This window comes from Mycena indigotica (assembly GCF_014461135.1).
Source record: "Mycena indigotica strain 171206Taipei chromosome Unknown Mind.scaff0001, whole genome shotgun sequence".
Taxonomy (NCBI): domain Eukaryota; kingdom Fungi; phylum Basidiomycota; class Agaricomycetes; order Agaricales; family Mycenaceae; genus Mycena; species Mycena indigotica.
Window position 1 is genome coordinate 1,386,996 of NW_023503000.1, and position 14,742 is coordinate 1,401,737.

The 14,742-nt window shown below is 51.7% G+C and overlaps 6 protein-coding genes across 6 annotated transcripts; 5 read left to right on the forward strand and 1 right to left on the reverse strand.

The window, feature by feature from the left end:
* Positions 1–240: 240 nt before the first annotated feature.
* MIND_00029800 (uncharacterized protein) lies at positions 241–2,480 on the forward strand (the record flags this gene model as incomplete). The annotated part of the gene is made up of 12 exons (XM_037357267.1): positions 241–523; positions 571–626; positions 677–913; positions 960–1,049; positions 1,093–1,210; positions 1,258–1,416; positions 1,460–1,513; positions 1,563–1,585; positions 1,630–1,858; positions 1,907–2,088; positions 2,135–2,356; positions 2,412–2,480. The coding sequence occupies 12 exons, from the start codon at positions 241–243 to the stop codon at positions 2,478–2,480; spliced, it is 1,722 nt and encodes a 573-aa protein (XP_037225177.1).
* A 1,371-nt stretch (positions 2,481–3,851) lies between these two features.
* MIND_00029900 (Glyco-hydro-79C domain-containing protein) lies at positions 3,852–6,148 on the forward strand (the record flags this gene model as incomplete). Its single annotated transcript, XM_037357268.1, has 7 exons — positions 3,852–4,064; positions 4,111–4,195; positions 4,247–4,853; positions 4,904–4,925; positions 4,975–5,379; positions 5,424–5,940; positions 5,985–6,148. The coding sequence occupies 7 exons, from the start codon at positions 3,852–3,854 to the stop codon at positions 6,146–6,148; spliced, it is 2,013 nt and encodes a 670-aa protein (XP_037225178.1).
* Positions 6,149–7,465: 1,317 nt separating this feature from the next.
* MIND_00030000 (uncharacterized protein) lies at positions 7,466–9,488 on the forward strand (the record flags this gene model as incomplete). The annotated part of the gene is made up of 7 exons (XM_037357269.1): positions 7,466–7,513; positions 7,562–7,610; positions 7,662–7,715; positions 7,766–7,792; positions 7,849–7,866; positions 7,919–8,953; positions 9,004–9,488. 7 exons carry the CDS (start codon positions 7,466–7,468, stop codon positions 9,486–9,488), a joined length of 1,716 nt encoding a protein of 571 aa, XP_037225179.1.
* A 288-nt stretch (positions 9,489–9,776) lies between these two features.
* Positions 9,777–10,854, forward strand: MIND_00030100 (BTB domain-containing protein; the record flags this gene model as incomplete). The annotated part of the gene is made up of 3 exons (XM_037357270.1): positions 9,777–10,072; positions 10,126–10,402; positions 10,456–10,854. 3 exons carry the CDS (start codon positions 9,777–9,779, stop codon positions 10,852–10,854), a joined length of 972 nt encoding a protein of 323 aa, XP_037225180.1.
* Positions 10,855–11,164: 310 nt separating this feature from the next.
* On the reverse strand, positions 11,165–11,885 carry MIND_00030200 (uncharacterized protein; the record flags this gene model as incomplete). Its single annotated transcript, XM_037357271.1, has 5 exons — positions 11,165–11,185; positions 11,239–11,325; positions 11,372–11,577; positions 11,622–11,708; positions 11,756–11,885. 5 exons carry the CDS (start codon positions 11,883–11,885, stop codon positions 11,165–11,167), a joined length of 531 nt encoding a protein of 176 aa, XP_037225181.1.
* Positions 11,886–12,326: 441 nt separating this feature from the next.
* MIND_00030300 (BTB domain-containing protein) lies at positions 12,327–12,984 on the forward strand (the record flags this gene model as incomplete). The annotated part of the gene is made up of 2 exons (XM_037357272.1): positions 12,327–12,610; positions 12,657–12,984. The coding sequence occupies 2 exons, from the start codon at positions 12,327–12,329 to the stop codon at positions 12,982–12,984; spliced, it is 612 nt and encodes a 203-aa protein (XP_037225182.1).
* Between the last annotated feature and the right edge of the window lie 1,758 nt (positions 12,985–14,742).

Genomic DNA, 14,742 nt, shown 5'->3' on the forward strand with positions numbered 1-14,742 from the left:
GAGAGTGATTCTTTGGATCTGTTTTCTGTATCGTTACTTACTTTTATGTTCTTGCTTTGCTGGAAAATGCTTACATATTTTCTTACATATCTGTTTTTGGTTTATGTTTCTGTACTGAATTGTGTTATCTCTAACCCAGCGCCCAGTTGTCGTGGTGACTCTGGGCGGGTCGTTGTTTGACGATGCCTAGCACGTGCAAAAATAATGGAGATTCAGAGATTCTCTTGACTTTGTACTCTAATGCCCTTACCGTTGCGTCTGCTTCCTCGCCACTCTTTGATATCCCGTTCCCCTGCTGGTTTCGGTCTGCGTTATTACACCACCCCAATACCAACAAATCCGCGTTCACGACCTCCAGCTCATCTCGCCAAGCCGGAAGCAAACTCAGCCGCGGACGCTGACGAGCGACTCGATGGAAGCTCGGCGTTCAAGCCCAATCCGTTCAACGTGCCTGGAAGCGCGATATTTGGCGGCAGCAACCTGCGCGACGCCGCCCTGACCACTATTGTCGGGCTGACGATGGGTACGTTTCAAGAAAAACGCGTCATCCCACTCAGCTGTGGCCTGTAGTGTTCGTCGGGGGAGTGGCCTATGTGCGGTGGTACAAGTATAACGTGCTGAGAAAGGTGCGTTTCGCTGTCATGTCGCTTCTTGGGATGATTCTCCCACCAACCAGATCGAGGACGCGTTTGCAGCGGGCTATGATCCCGCGCTGGAGCTGGCAACGTACCAAAACAAGAATGCGGGCGAACGCAAAAAGGAGGACGACGACGACGACAACGTTATTGACAACTTGGACCTGCCGGAAGATGGGCCGTGGACACAACATTTGAGGAGGAAGGAGCAGGATTGGATTGACGCGATTGTCCATGGCGAGGAGCCCGGGCATTACTTTGTCTTACTTGGTCCGAAGGTGTGTTTGATTTCATTGCTGCGTTGTCTGTTGACAGTTTTTCGAGGGCTCGGGCAAAGGGACGATGATATTCGAGGCCATGGCTGCAACTCAGGCCGACGGAGTTGCAATGCTCGATGCGCATCCTGACCTCGAAGTAGGGCTAAAATGCTAGCGGTCCTCCTGCTGAATGGTCGCAGGTGTTTCGACTAAAACTGGGCAAATCTATCAACTACGAATACAACGAAGACTCGCAGACTGGACTATTCCAGCGGCGCGATCCCAGAGAAGGTGGCCCCGCGCTGGATATCGAACGAGGTACCTGTGTGTCTGAATTTACCGGCAGTGCTGACCGCTTCGACCAGCCCTAACAAAACTGGAGAAGGTCGCGTTGAAGTTAGCTCGCCGGCGGGAAAAACCGCTGGTTCTTATTATCAACAACGTCCACTATTTCAAGAACGACGACGACGGACGGGGTATGTTGCTCCAGCTGCAACAGCGAGCGGAGAGCTGGGCTGCTTCAGGTAACTGAGACGACATTTTGTTTTGTCTAACAAACTCTGGCAGGCATTGTAACCTGTGTTTTTACAACGGATGACTTTTGGCCGTTCTATGTGATGCGTAAGTGTCAAGGCTCTCCGTATTGGCCAGTTTCTCAAGTTGATTCCAGGTAAAACGGCGTCGCGGATGCATGTAAGTTTCTGTTCACCTGTACCTTCCCGCCTGAAGCTGTTTAGGTGTTATCTATCTACGACCTCAACAATCACGAATCAATCCACGCTGCTACTCGCATGTTCATGAATGTGAACAAGACCAAAAAGGCGGACCAGTCCATCATCCAACAGGCGATTGACATCGTTGGTGGCCGACTGTCGTATTTGAACAAGGTAGCCAGATCGAGAGACATGTTGAAGATGGCCAAACACCTCCTCGCAGTCGAGAAAGCGTGGCTGCGAAGCCAAATAGGTGATTATTTTAGTTTCTGTTCATTACTCGACTGACTTTTTCGTTCAGGTCTGATTCCTGATTGTGACGACGATGTAATGGACGAGCAGAAATGGAGTAGTTGCTCGTGGTTGTTATTGCGGGAGTTTGTCAAGCTGCGTAAAGAGCAGGAGCAGGCCCGCGAGGAGGCAATCGCTGCCGGAACGCTCCAAGCTGACGAAACAGAGCTTCCGCTGCCCACAATCCCTTATGTCAGCCTCTTTTTTCTTCTTCTTGCGCTGATAACATTTGACTTAGTGGAGGTGTCGAGAAATCATGACGCGGGCCGACTTCCTGGAAGAGCTGGACCGGGCGAATATCATTGCTATAGATGTTGAGCACGAGGTGCGGCCGGACTCGATGCTGATACTGCAGGCTGCAAGGGAGGTGTGCGACGAGGAGGGCTTCGACGAGCTGCTGGACAACGTGCGGGACAGGATTGACGAGATTGAGAGTCTGCATCGAACGCGGGAGCTGACGGTGGGTATTTTCTTGGGGTTTTTCGTGACTACTCAGTGGCTGATTTCTCGTGCAGTTCAAAGACTTGCAGGAGGGGGACAGGATATATCTTAGTGTAGACAAGGGCGGGCCCAAAATTGTGTGATGCGTGGACATGTAATTTATTAGTGGGGACACCTCAAGTTGACTAGACGAGACTTCAGTCCTTGGGGTACTTCGTGTTCATGTCGCGTCTAGACAAGTTGACCTGGGTACTATTTGGTCCTTCCCAGCCAGCACCACTGTCACTTTCCGTCTTCCACTCGCACTGAAATGGTACAAGTCCTGCTGCCACAAGCACCCTTCCTCCCAGAAAAACCCCATCGCAGAGCCCATAGCTGGGCCTCGAGGCGTATTTGCCCAACTCGGATTGCGTCTGGCCCTTGATTTGCGTCGAAAAATCAACCACACCAGCGGGGGAGCGACTCAACTTGAATGTATGATGGTTGCATCCACAGTGGGTAGGTATATAAAGGACAAAGAGCGCCTAGACAGACAACAAACACATTCACCTCAAACCACTTGAACCAGGCCCCGGGAAGCTTCTGCCAAGGGTTGTCCCAGGATTTCGGGTTTTTGGCCCTCAAAAAGACACTTTTTTGGGCCTCGAAAAGACACTTCCGGACAGGGCTTAGCACGTGATATTACCTAAAAAGGCAATTTTTTGACGTTGATTTTCTCCAAATTTTTTCTTGTCTTGTTGCTGAATGGAGCACTCTGCAGGCTGATATACTCAGAAGCTCATCCAGTCATGACCATTGGCTGCCGAAGGGGATGTCGAGTCACCCAGTCCACCTCCGGCACTTATCCAGCAGCCAAGAGCACCATACCACCTGAAAAAGACACTTTTCGGACAAGGATTTTCGAAATTTGGCCTCAAAAAGACACTTCTAGGACAAGGATTTTGCGATTTTTTGCCCTCAAAAAGACACTTTTCAGGACAACCCTTGGCAGGAGCTTCCCGGGGCCTCTTGAACCACTTCCACAAACATGTCTTCTAATAACTCTACCTACAAGTGTCTCTTTTCTACCTTACTTAGCGCTACGTATACCATGCTAATATCTAAGACCACAGGTTAATAGCACTCGACCAAGGGAAACGGTTGAAGCCATTGGCATTTTTTTTAGCTTCGCAGCGTTTTACATAAGCGGCTCACTTTCCATCCCACACCCCGGAAGACGAACGATGCATTACATTTACCGCAAACTGGAAATTCAAGAATTTGGGAAGGCATGCAATCGCTTTCAAATGAAGACGGCAACACATGTACAACGCTGCGACGCCGTTCTCATCAACCACTATGACATTGTCCAATTCTGCGCTTTTCCTTGGGTCTCTGGATATACTTAGGTGTCTCCTCAGCAACCTCAGCACCAAACGCCGAGGGCTTGGCGTACCTGAGTTGTAGTTGACGCCCATGGTACCTATATTATCCCTTCCCTATCTTTCTTGACCTTCACTCCTTTTAGCCCCACCATGGGTCCCCTTCGCCAGGCGCTACTACTCGCCCTTTCTGCGCATAATGCGCTCGGGGAAATCACTGTTTACCATGCCCAGCGCCCCATGACGACTGGAGTGGGCAGCGCTGGCCTCCCAACTCACACCGGCTTGCCAGCCTACGACCCCACGACCCTCAATCCCCCGCCCATCCCCAATGACATCATGAAAACCATCCCAGTAAACCTGTTGGTACGCTCAGCATTCTTTTCGAAAGCCTGTACACAAACGTTGACAGAACTCGGGCACGGCGGGGTTGTCCATAAAGCAGAAGGGCTCGTTCATGGGCTTCAGTGTCGAGATGTCCGTCACGAATCAAGTCTGTGCGTGTCCTTTTACTCCTGCCATTGCTCGACGGCTTATTATCTCAATAGTGGGCAAGAACTCGACACACATTCAAGTGCCCTTCCTCAACCTAATGGCTAATCTTCAGCAACGCGCCGGCTCTGTCATGGTTCGAGTGGGAGGAAATACACAAGAGAGCGCCAAGATGGTAGACAGCCTCCCCGATGGCCGCATTCTCATGAAAGACCTCGAAAACGTCACCGGAACGACACAAACCCCTCCACTCGACTACACGACCGATTTGCTCTATCTGATGCGAAATGTGTCAAGCTTTGTCAACGTCCACTGGTTCCTCGGTATTCCTTGGCTCAAAACCAAGCCATTCGACACCGCGATTGTCACTGCTGCGGACCTCATCATCGGCGATTACCTCCTTGGTCTGCAAGCGAGCAATGAGCCGGACATGTATGTGATTCATGGACACCGACCTGAGACGTATGGCCCATTCGACTATCTCGGCGAGTTATCCGATTTCCTGGGTCAGGTTACTTCCACCAACGCGGATCCCACCGGTCGTGCAATGAAAAACCTCATCGGGCCAAATATCGCTACATTCGCCTGGACGCTGGAGCAAGTTTGGGACACAGGCTTCGTCGACACCTACAACGCAAATTTAGCTTACTTGGCTGCCGAAAAGTATGACGTCTTTCCGCTTGTTGCCTCGTCTGACTAGTACTCCTTTCCAGATACCCAAATCACAATTGTAATGTGAGTCACAATACTCACAGCTCATTCTCGGCGCTAATGAGTCTTGCAGGCTCGTTTCGGTGATATTACCAAGGCAATCAATCCACAGAACGAGCTGGCGAACTACCTGGTGCACAGCCGCCACAAAGCCCTTCTCGCGGAGTATCTCAACACGACTACGTATTTGCAGACCAAAAACAAGCCGTTCTTGATGTTCGAGACGAACACCGCTTCGTGTGGTGGATTCTTGGGCATTTCCGATGCGTTTGTTTCCGCGTTGTGGGGAATCGACTACGCGTTGCAGATGGCCTATTCAAACTTCTCTGGCGCTATGTTCCATTTGGGTGGTCAGAGTGTGTACTATAACGCAAGTTTCTCAGCCTCATATATTTCCTTGTCTGATTCGCTTTTTAGCCCTTCACAGCTCCGCCGACAAACGAGAGCTCTTTCCATCAATGGACGATTGGTCCTGTGCGTCATAGACAACGACTCTACACTTTCGGCTGACTCACAAGATAGATTTACTACTCCGCGCTCATCATGGCAGAGGCGATGGGCCCGAGCAACAACTCGCAAGTTCTTGACCTGCCTATCGAGGGCCTCTCAGATTCCACACCCGTATACGCCATCTACGAGAACGGCGTCCCCAAACGGGTCGCCATAGTCAACTACGTCAATGACCCCAGCCATGCCAACGACATCAGTGTGGTCATTTCGCTGGCTAACCAAGACGGTACCAAGACTACCCCCGCGAGTGTTAAAGTCAAGTACCTCGCCGCGGCGTCGGTCGTGCAAAAGGGCAATATTACCTGGGCGGGGCAGACGTTTGGCGGGAACTTTGAAAGCGATGGGCGGCCAATGGGTCAGGAAGATATCAAGACGGTGACTTGCGACGGAAATGCGAAGACGTGCACGGTGGTGGTCCCCGCGCCCGGGTTTGCGCTGGTGTTTCTGTCGGACGACGCGATGACGGAGGATAAGGGGCTGCCGAGCACGACGTTTGCGACAACGGCCAAGACCAAATTTAGGAACACGGGTAAGCCTAAGTCTTCTCGCTTGATGGTTGATTTACTTGGGTAGTCACGGTCGACCCTGCTGTTCTGGCTACGTCGAATGGGAACAAGTTCGCAGACCACGAGTTGGCGGGCACGAGTCGGCCGCCGAGCGCGGCGTCGAGGACTGCGGGGGTGTCGGTGGCCGTCGTGACTTTATTGCTCGGCTGGGTCGTTGCTCTCACGTTGTAGAATTCTGCTTGAAGCATCAGCCTCGCGCTGCTATACCACATGAAGATTATATTCATTGCCTTGGAACGCTAACAAACGACAGTTTTGTTTGTAACTGTAGTATTCAGGGCGTAATTTTTTTTAAAAAAATGCCCTATGGAAGTAACAACGAGAATAATACAACTTTTGTTTGACTTCTGCCAGCAAATCATCCCTGTTACGAAAAAGGAAATGCTACCAATTTTCCACTTCGCATCGGCATCAATAGTATTTATCCACAGTTGGCCACAATTTACGTGTATGAAGTGCCAAATAGATGGAAGCCTATGGAATCTGAACGCTCTGAGTATTTGGACATTGTGCGATTTTGCATTGGTCCGATGAGGAAGCCTGAAGTTGCAACATATTGCTGAAGGAGCTGGCCAGGCGAGACTAGGGAAATAGCACCGGAATCGCGGTGCAACCACAAAAGATGTAAGTCGTAATCTGCGACGACAAGATGAGCAACGAGTCAACATTGAACAAAGAAAGCAAGGCACGCTGTATATGTGTTTAGTGGTGCCAGTGATGCGCAGTAGAACAGGGCCACTGTCAGAAGCCCAGAATACCAAGCGAACACTTCCAGCATAGTAGTAGAGAACCTGCGGTGAATCCAGCCATGACCAACGGGAATTTTGAGCCCAAGATTATTGGCAACGTGCACCGACTGATTGTTGTCGCCCACCATAGCGTGTATGTCTTGAATGTTGCCCATGATGCTGAGGAGAACATTGAATTGGAGAACAACAGGCGTGATTAGCGCTCCAAACTCCCATGCAGCTCCCAGAATGGTTATTGTGTCAACTGTTGAGAAGACGATGTTCTTGGTGAACTAATGCTTATCGCCAAGCGGCGAATATCGTGCAGCTCACCCAGGTATGTCATGCACCGAGCGAGGGAGATGACAACAGTCTCTGGCGATGGTGTTACAGTGGACTCGAGAGAACGCAGCGGTATAGAGAGTGCCGGGAATGATGGTGGTCGAGAAATCGCGCCAATTGCAGCCAAATATGACTAAGGGCTCGTGCACTATGGCGTCCCATGAAAACGAGAAACCAAGGACGGTTTGGCCTTCTTGCGTAAAATTGATGAGCAGGATCGACTCGATAGCTGGCATATATGAGCCTGATTTCTTCCGAACAAACTTTTTTGTCGGTCGAATATCGAGCTCAGACCGCCGCAGGTTACAGCGTAAGCATCTGCCAAAGTTGTATCTTTCAAGGTGGACGGAGTTGAATAGCTTGCTGTGTGAGTCACGCGTGTGACTCACACCTCTTGCCCTCTGTCCTGGTTGACGATATGCCGTTCGGTTTAACTATTGGAACGGACCGCGCGACTGCACTCCAAGTGCGTTTTCATGCCTTCCTAGAGAGTTCTGTCTGACACGTTCTCCAGCAATCCATTCAGGATGAGCTCACAAGGCGGAATTATAGTCCCGACCCAGGTTCGCGAGCCTTGTCCACAATGGCCCCCTCGACCTACTCACTCACCGCAGACCCTGTCATGGCTGAATACATCACTATAATGATTATAAACGACAAGACTCCTGGTGCGTATGCGCGTTTGGCGTGGCATCTTCAGCTGACCACGAAACGACAGAGCAAATAACGGGAGAACTCGAAGACTGTGAGCGATTGTAGCTGCTAGAAAAGGCGTGTGGTCACTAATATGCTTTCTCGCAGTAATAGGATCGGATTTTGGTGTGTTTTGGTCTCTCTTGCGACCTCGCCAAACAACTGACTATGACTGCAGACCCCAGTTTCACGGATTGGTTATTCGCCGAGGCTGAGAAAGGCGCCGAAGAGTCTGTTGCGCCAGCCCAGACTGGCCCTCAACAGCCTGCTGAATCAGTCGCCTCCGTGCCACCGCCAGCGAATGACTCGTCGGCTCGCCGTCCTCCCCGCAATGGTGTTTATCAGCAGGCTCTTTCCCAAGCTCTCCCTTCCTCAGGACAAAAACGGACCGCCTCTGCTCGCTCTCCTTCACCCAACCATGCCCACAAGATGCGTAGGACCGACTTACCCACAGGCCCAAGAGCGATGCAGCGCGAAGGCAATCCTCGCAGCCTCATTGACCGTGTTGGCGGACGGAGAAACAGCTTTGGGCAGGACGAAATTCAGTCGCACATCGACACCATTGTGGGAAACCCGACTCCCGAGCAACAGCAGGCGATGATGATGAGTGCAGGGTTCCCCATGGGCATGGACATGAGTGTCATGAACGGGATGGCGAACCCTTTGATGCTGCAAGAGATGATGATGAACCAAATGGCGCTTATGGCGCAAATGGCTTCGACGATGGGCATTATCAATCCAGCGACGGGCCAGTTTGGCGGTGGATTCAATGACCCAGCTGCTTTCCAAGGACAGCCTGGAATGGAGGGAGGGTTTCACGGAGGGCCTCAAAATGGGAGAGGGCGGGGCGGTGCTGGAAGAGGGCGTGGCCGTGGTCGTGGTGGGCCACCTTCATCTGGACCAAAACCAATGGCTGCAGAAAATGCAGCGATACCTATTGTCGCACCGACACCAGCTCCTCCCCCAGCTGTTGCCCCTGCTCCGACCGGTGGTTTGACTGGGTATATACTTCCCGAACGACCGCAATCGCCCACACTATGCAAGTTTGGTGTCAAATGCAGCAACGCGCATTGTCGGTGGTCGCATCCTTCTCCAGTCGCAACTGCAGAAACTGGCGTCGTTCTGAGTAACGAGGCCTGCGAGAATGGGAAAGACTGTAAAGACAAAGACTGCGTCAAGGCTCATGTCAGTCCCGCCGTTCTTAATCCGCAAGGTGCGTTGATCCGAATAAGACTTGTCCTCCACTGACTTCTTTTTCTTCAGCCGCTTCACAACCACCTCCCGCCGCTCACCATGCTCCTCCACCACACGTGACTCATCCTCCGCCATCAGGCGTACCTTGTCGCTTTGGTGCTGCGTGTACACGCACCGGTTGCACATTCACGCATCCACCAAACCACCCATCTAATGCCTCGAATCCGCATTTCGCTCAACCTTGTCATTTTGGCGCTGCTTGTACGCGGGCCAACTGTCTCTTCAAGCACCCCGAAGGCCGTGTGCTGCCCAACTCGTTCCACCGTGGTCTTTCGGCGGCAGCGCCTCTCGTCAGCGTCCCGAATCCCGAGACAGGTTCAATTGGAGCGGCGAGCCATCACAAGAGCGTCAAGTTCAATGGCAGCGGTGGCGCGAGCGTGAAGGAGAAATTGGAGAAGCAGATGAAGGAGATTGAAGAACAGAAGCAGGCCGTCAAGGCTGCCCAGGAGGCAGCGAAAAAAGACAAGGAGAGATCCGTCCCCGCTGCAGCATAGAAGAACCAAAACCAGCATTTCTCTCTCTCTCTCTCTCTGTCGTATGTAATACTTTTTTGTTCAGTATTTAGTTACCCGCCTACATACCTACCTACGTACCTTTTTTGGGCGCCTGCACGACTACTTGTGTAGGCGGGAGCGCAATGAATTCGCGCTGGAGGGCCCAGAAAAAAAGGGTTTCCAGTCGTCGCTCCCCTCATTTTGGATGTGTCGAGAATCCAACCTCACCACTAGGAATGGCCCACATCTCATCTTTGCTCACGTGCTCCGCATCACTTTACACAAACGATGAGGACCAAAATGTCATTGTGCGATCTTCCTCCAGCAAAACGTCCGAGAACCGAAGAGGATACGATAGTTCGCTCTGAAATCTGGTATAAAGATGGGAGTATTGTTCTCCAAGCTGCAAACACACAGTTCCGCGTCCATTTCGGTCTTCTTGCGGCGCACTCCACGGTGTTCAGAGACATGCATGAAATGCCACAACCGGAGACGCAGTCGAATACGGTGGATGGTTGTCCGCTGGTAGAAATTCAGGACGATCCTGAAGACGTCAAGAACCTGCTCTTAGTTTTGTATTCCCCGTGTGTGGTTTTAAACTACTTATTTCTAAGCAACATTGACTTACGAAGACCAGCACGCTACTCTCGCAAATGCCACTCTCCTTCCCCATCGTCGCAGCTCTTATCCGGCTGGGATCCAAATACGACTTTGGTGAACTTCGGAGTGTTGCTGTCAAGTGGATGCATCGTCGATTTCCGTCGACCTTGGAGAAGTTTCATGTACGATACGAGAGCGCTAGTTCCGGTGCTCTCTCCTCGAACATCTTGTTTGACGTCCTTGAGCTGGCTATAGAGAATGGCATCGAGTGTTGCCTCCCTGCTATCTACTATGAAATCATTCGACTCCCAAAGGTAAGCACACTAGTATCTCAATTTTGGGTCAACAACCACCCACGCATCCTTAGAGGGAGTGGGTCGATGGGTCCGCTCGACCTTCGGGGACCGTGGCCCATCTGAAGCCCGCCCGTTTGCGAACTTGTATGTCGGCCTTCGACAGGCTCATAAAAGCGCCATTTCAACCCGGCTACATCTTCTCTTGGATGACCAAACCGCCTCGTCTCGACACCTGCGACAACTTCCAAGTGTGCGTCGAGGAGCGCTTCCACAAACTGCGGATCTGCATCAACAACGGCTCTTGCAGCTGTTTACTTATGTCGTTTAACGCCGAAATGTTTAGGCAATGTGCCCCTTGCCAGAAGCAAATCGGAGACCTGCTTGTTTCTGGCAGGCAAAAGGGATGGGACGACCTTCCGGGCTTCTTTGACCTCCCCGCCTGGGGCGAGTTGAAGAGCGGCTTGCCTTGAGAGGATTTACGCGCCTCTGGACGTTATCTTCATGTTTGTCTGTTCCCTACGTCCCAACATACCTATATCCCCCTTTTGGTGCCTGTCTGACCACTTGCGCAGGCAGGAGCGCAATGAGCTCATAGCGAGTAACGGTGTAGGCAGATGAGGGATCAACAAGTAGGAGGGCGATGACAAACAGTCAATTTATGCGATAAAGGCTAAGTAACTAATAACAAGAAGGGAGTACAATACAATAGCTGCAATACAGTAACACAATTCCCAATTGTAACCAGCAAGATAGGTGTAGAGTTGTGCATTAGTGACATCTTCAGTCGTTATGAGCAGACAACTATTGGAAATGGTCAATGGTCATCAACAGTGGTTTACAAATGAACAACACACATTTGCGGGATTAACAACAGGGTCAAGGACAGGAGCAATGTCGAGAGGGTTCCCAGGACCACCACCGCTTTTGATGAGGTTGTTGGTCTGGGCCAGGTGAGAAGAGGGCAAGGGTATGAATATAAGTGCATACACGAAAGACAACAAGCTTGAGCTCATCAAAGACATTGTTGAGTTGGTTAATGCGATTGTTGAGTTGTTGGAGGTGTTGGTTTCTCTGTTGGGCATTTTGATCAAGTTGGGTTATGCGGGCATTGAGCTGGGTAAATTGCTGTTGACTCTGCTGATGCATCTGCTGTGCCCACAGAGGAGCACCCGCGAGAGCGGCATTCTGAGGGACTAGCATCCATCAATATTGAGAAAGCATCCAGTCCTGGACATACCAGCATTGAGGGCCACAGCGGCCAGCACCTCATTCGCATATATTTTCGAGTCGGTATACATTTGGTCGGTGAATCCAGCAATATGCACTGAACATAGCGGGTGAGGAAGCAACTAAACAACCTTTGCCCCTTACTATGGCGCTGAGCCGCAATTCGAAGATGGTATTCCTCGGCGAGCTTGGCATCGGTCGCTGTAGGAGGGTTCGCCAAAGGAGGGGGCGCAGTCATGCCTGGGATGAGCGGCGGAGGGTTAATTGCGGCCATGAAGTGTACACAATGCAAGACAATGAAGTGGTTGATGGGAATGCGCGGTGGCGTGACGTGCCGCGTGACCTGTTGATTAATAATGCAGTGCACTGTTGTTCCGTCAAAACTTGAATGCCTATGCACTTCGATAGAATTATCGCAGTGGTCTCGGATCGGAAGGTCTGTCTGCATGGAAGAATAACTCCTGTACTCTTTTTCCTCTTTTTCCTCTCTCTGTCGTGTAATAAGTACTTTTTTGTTCAGTACTAAATATGTACTTGGTATTTAGTTCCCGCCTACATACCTTAGACTACCTCCGTACCTTTTTTTAGGCGCCTGCACGACTACTTGTGCAGGCGGGAGCGCAATGAATTCCCTCTGGAGCTTTTCAGTACTAGTGGTCTGATCTCTTGGCTCACGTGCCCCGATACGGCTTGAGTCACAACACAAACAACCAAAATGTCCTTGTCCGGTCCTCCTGCGCCTAAACGTCCGAGAACAGAAGAGGATACGATAGTCCGCTCTGAAATCTGGTATAAGGATGGGAGTATTGTTCTCCAAGCTGGAAACACCCAGTTCCGTGTGCATTTCGGTCTCCTTGCAGCGCACTCCACAGTGTTTAGTGACATGTATGAGATGCCCCAGCCAGAAGCACAAGCGACGATGGTGGATGGATGTCCTCTTGTGGAGGTCCAGGACGATCCTGAAGACGTCAAGAACTTACTCCTAGTTCTGTACACCCCGTGTGTCTGGGTTTCTTTCTGTTTAACTTTTGCTGACGATGCCCAGCACGCTGCTGTCGCAGACGCCCGTGGCCTTCTGCATCGTCACCGCGCTCGTCCGGCTGGGCTCGAAATACGACTTCCGTGAGCTCCTGACTGCTGCTATCCAGCGCCTGCATCTCCAGTTCCCGTCGACTCTGGAGGAGTTTTCGACGTACGTGCCTCAACTTCCACAGTTGTGTCCAGGAGCGCCTCAAGAAACTGCGGAGCTGCGCCAGCCACGACCACTGCTGCTATCTTCTCGCGTCATTCAGCGCCGACCAATCCAAATCGCTTGTCGCCCGGCAGTGTCCTTCATGCCAGAAGCAGATCGGAGACTTGATCGTGGCGGGTAAGCAGAAGGGATGGGACGACCTCCCGGGCTTCTTCAACCTGCCTGCATGGGGCGAGCTGAAGAGCGGCCTGCCTTGAGAGCGTTGACGACAAGTGCTTCATAAAAAATTCACCATTGAATAATCTTTTTACTGTAGATAATAATTTGAATATTGTGCTTATTACCACTTGGACCAGAAACCTAGGGATTGCTGTGAAACACCATGTACATACTCATGAACCAATTTAGAAACCTGAAATTGCCTTTTGAGGTGATTTTACAGTATAAAGTTGATTTATTCTTTTAGACTTCAGTCTTCATCTGAGTCCCTGGTCCCGGGTATGTCAGATTCAGAGTGAGGAAGGATTTGTATGGTTTAAATAACTACATAAAAATTAGCAGATAGAACTCACAAGAATCCTCGAAAGTAAATTACAAGCCCTGAGCTGTTCGACCTGAGTCATCTGCTGCTGAGTCTGCTGGTACATCTGCGGCGCACCGGCCAGCGCGGCGTCCGTCGGTCGGTGCTGCAAGAAATCGTCAGCAAATGATGATAAGATAAGATAAGTATGCTTGCGGTGTTGAGCGTCACCGCCGCGAGAGGTAGATCTTCGCGCACGTGTATATCTCGGCCGCGAAGCCCGCGCTGCGTGCATTGAGTGGCGAGTAATAAACCGACTGCTTGCGGATGGCGATGCGGTTCAAGTACTCCTCGGCAGCGACGTAGTCGGCTGCGGTGGGTGGGTCGGACAGCGGTGGCGGGGGCGTGATTCCCTGGATAGTGGGTGGCGGCGGAATGGCCGTGGAAGCCGAGTAAGGAAAAAAGAAAGGGGTTACATAAGACGTTGAGCGCCCGCGCCGGGCCGCCGGCCAGCCCCCGCCTGCGCTTCAAGGACGGAAGAGCACGGCCTGATCTCGTGCAACTCCGCCATCACGCCGGGACATGCCGAGGCCTGCGCGCCCAGTAGGCTCACGCTGAAACGGGGGTCAAGAGCTAAGTAGCGCCACCGTGCGTGCGCTGGCTCGGGGAACGGCTTCGCTTCTGCCTGGAAGCTTCCGATTATGCGTATCCGAGTCGCACTATGGTCGGTGATTGGGGCGAGGAGGCAGGGGGGTGGGCGAGCGATAGTAATTGCTGGACAGGCGCCAAAGTTCAGGCTGGGGAGTTTGGCCAAATGCGGCGGTGTTTGGGGTGAACTTTTGGTGAATGGCCAGGAATTTCCGGATAGGGAGGCATCTGCTGAGAAGATGTGGATTAAAATAGCAGCACTCCCGATAAGGGCAATTGTGCAGCGTTGTTCGGCGGCAATGTGGGTTGGATAGGATATAGCATCCCGAGTCGCCAGCTGATATTGCGCTGGCGCGCTGTGGGAGGGGATGACGTTGATCCTCGCTGGCCAGCCAATCACAGCGCACGGGGCGAACACAATCTATCTTCGCCACCATCGATGGCCCGGAGGTGAGAGCAGACATTGCGTCAGGGACATCGACGTGTGTGTATTTTCGCACGTGCAGCATGTCCACCTAGTCCATATATGGGAGTGCAGTTGAAGGGTACCAATCTGGAGTCTGGCAACTATCAGAAATATCACTAAGAGCCTCTCAGTCTTTCGACAAGCGGCACTGAGCGCATCCCGGAGAAGCATAAGAAAGCCAATGACGCGACGCCATGCTTGTTGTCCTGTAGGCGCTGTGGACGTGGACTGTGGACGCACTCGGGAGTCGGGTTGATTCGAAGAAGAGAAGACCTGACCTAGGTGCAATCTTATCGAAATCTAGC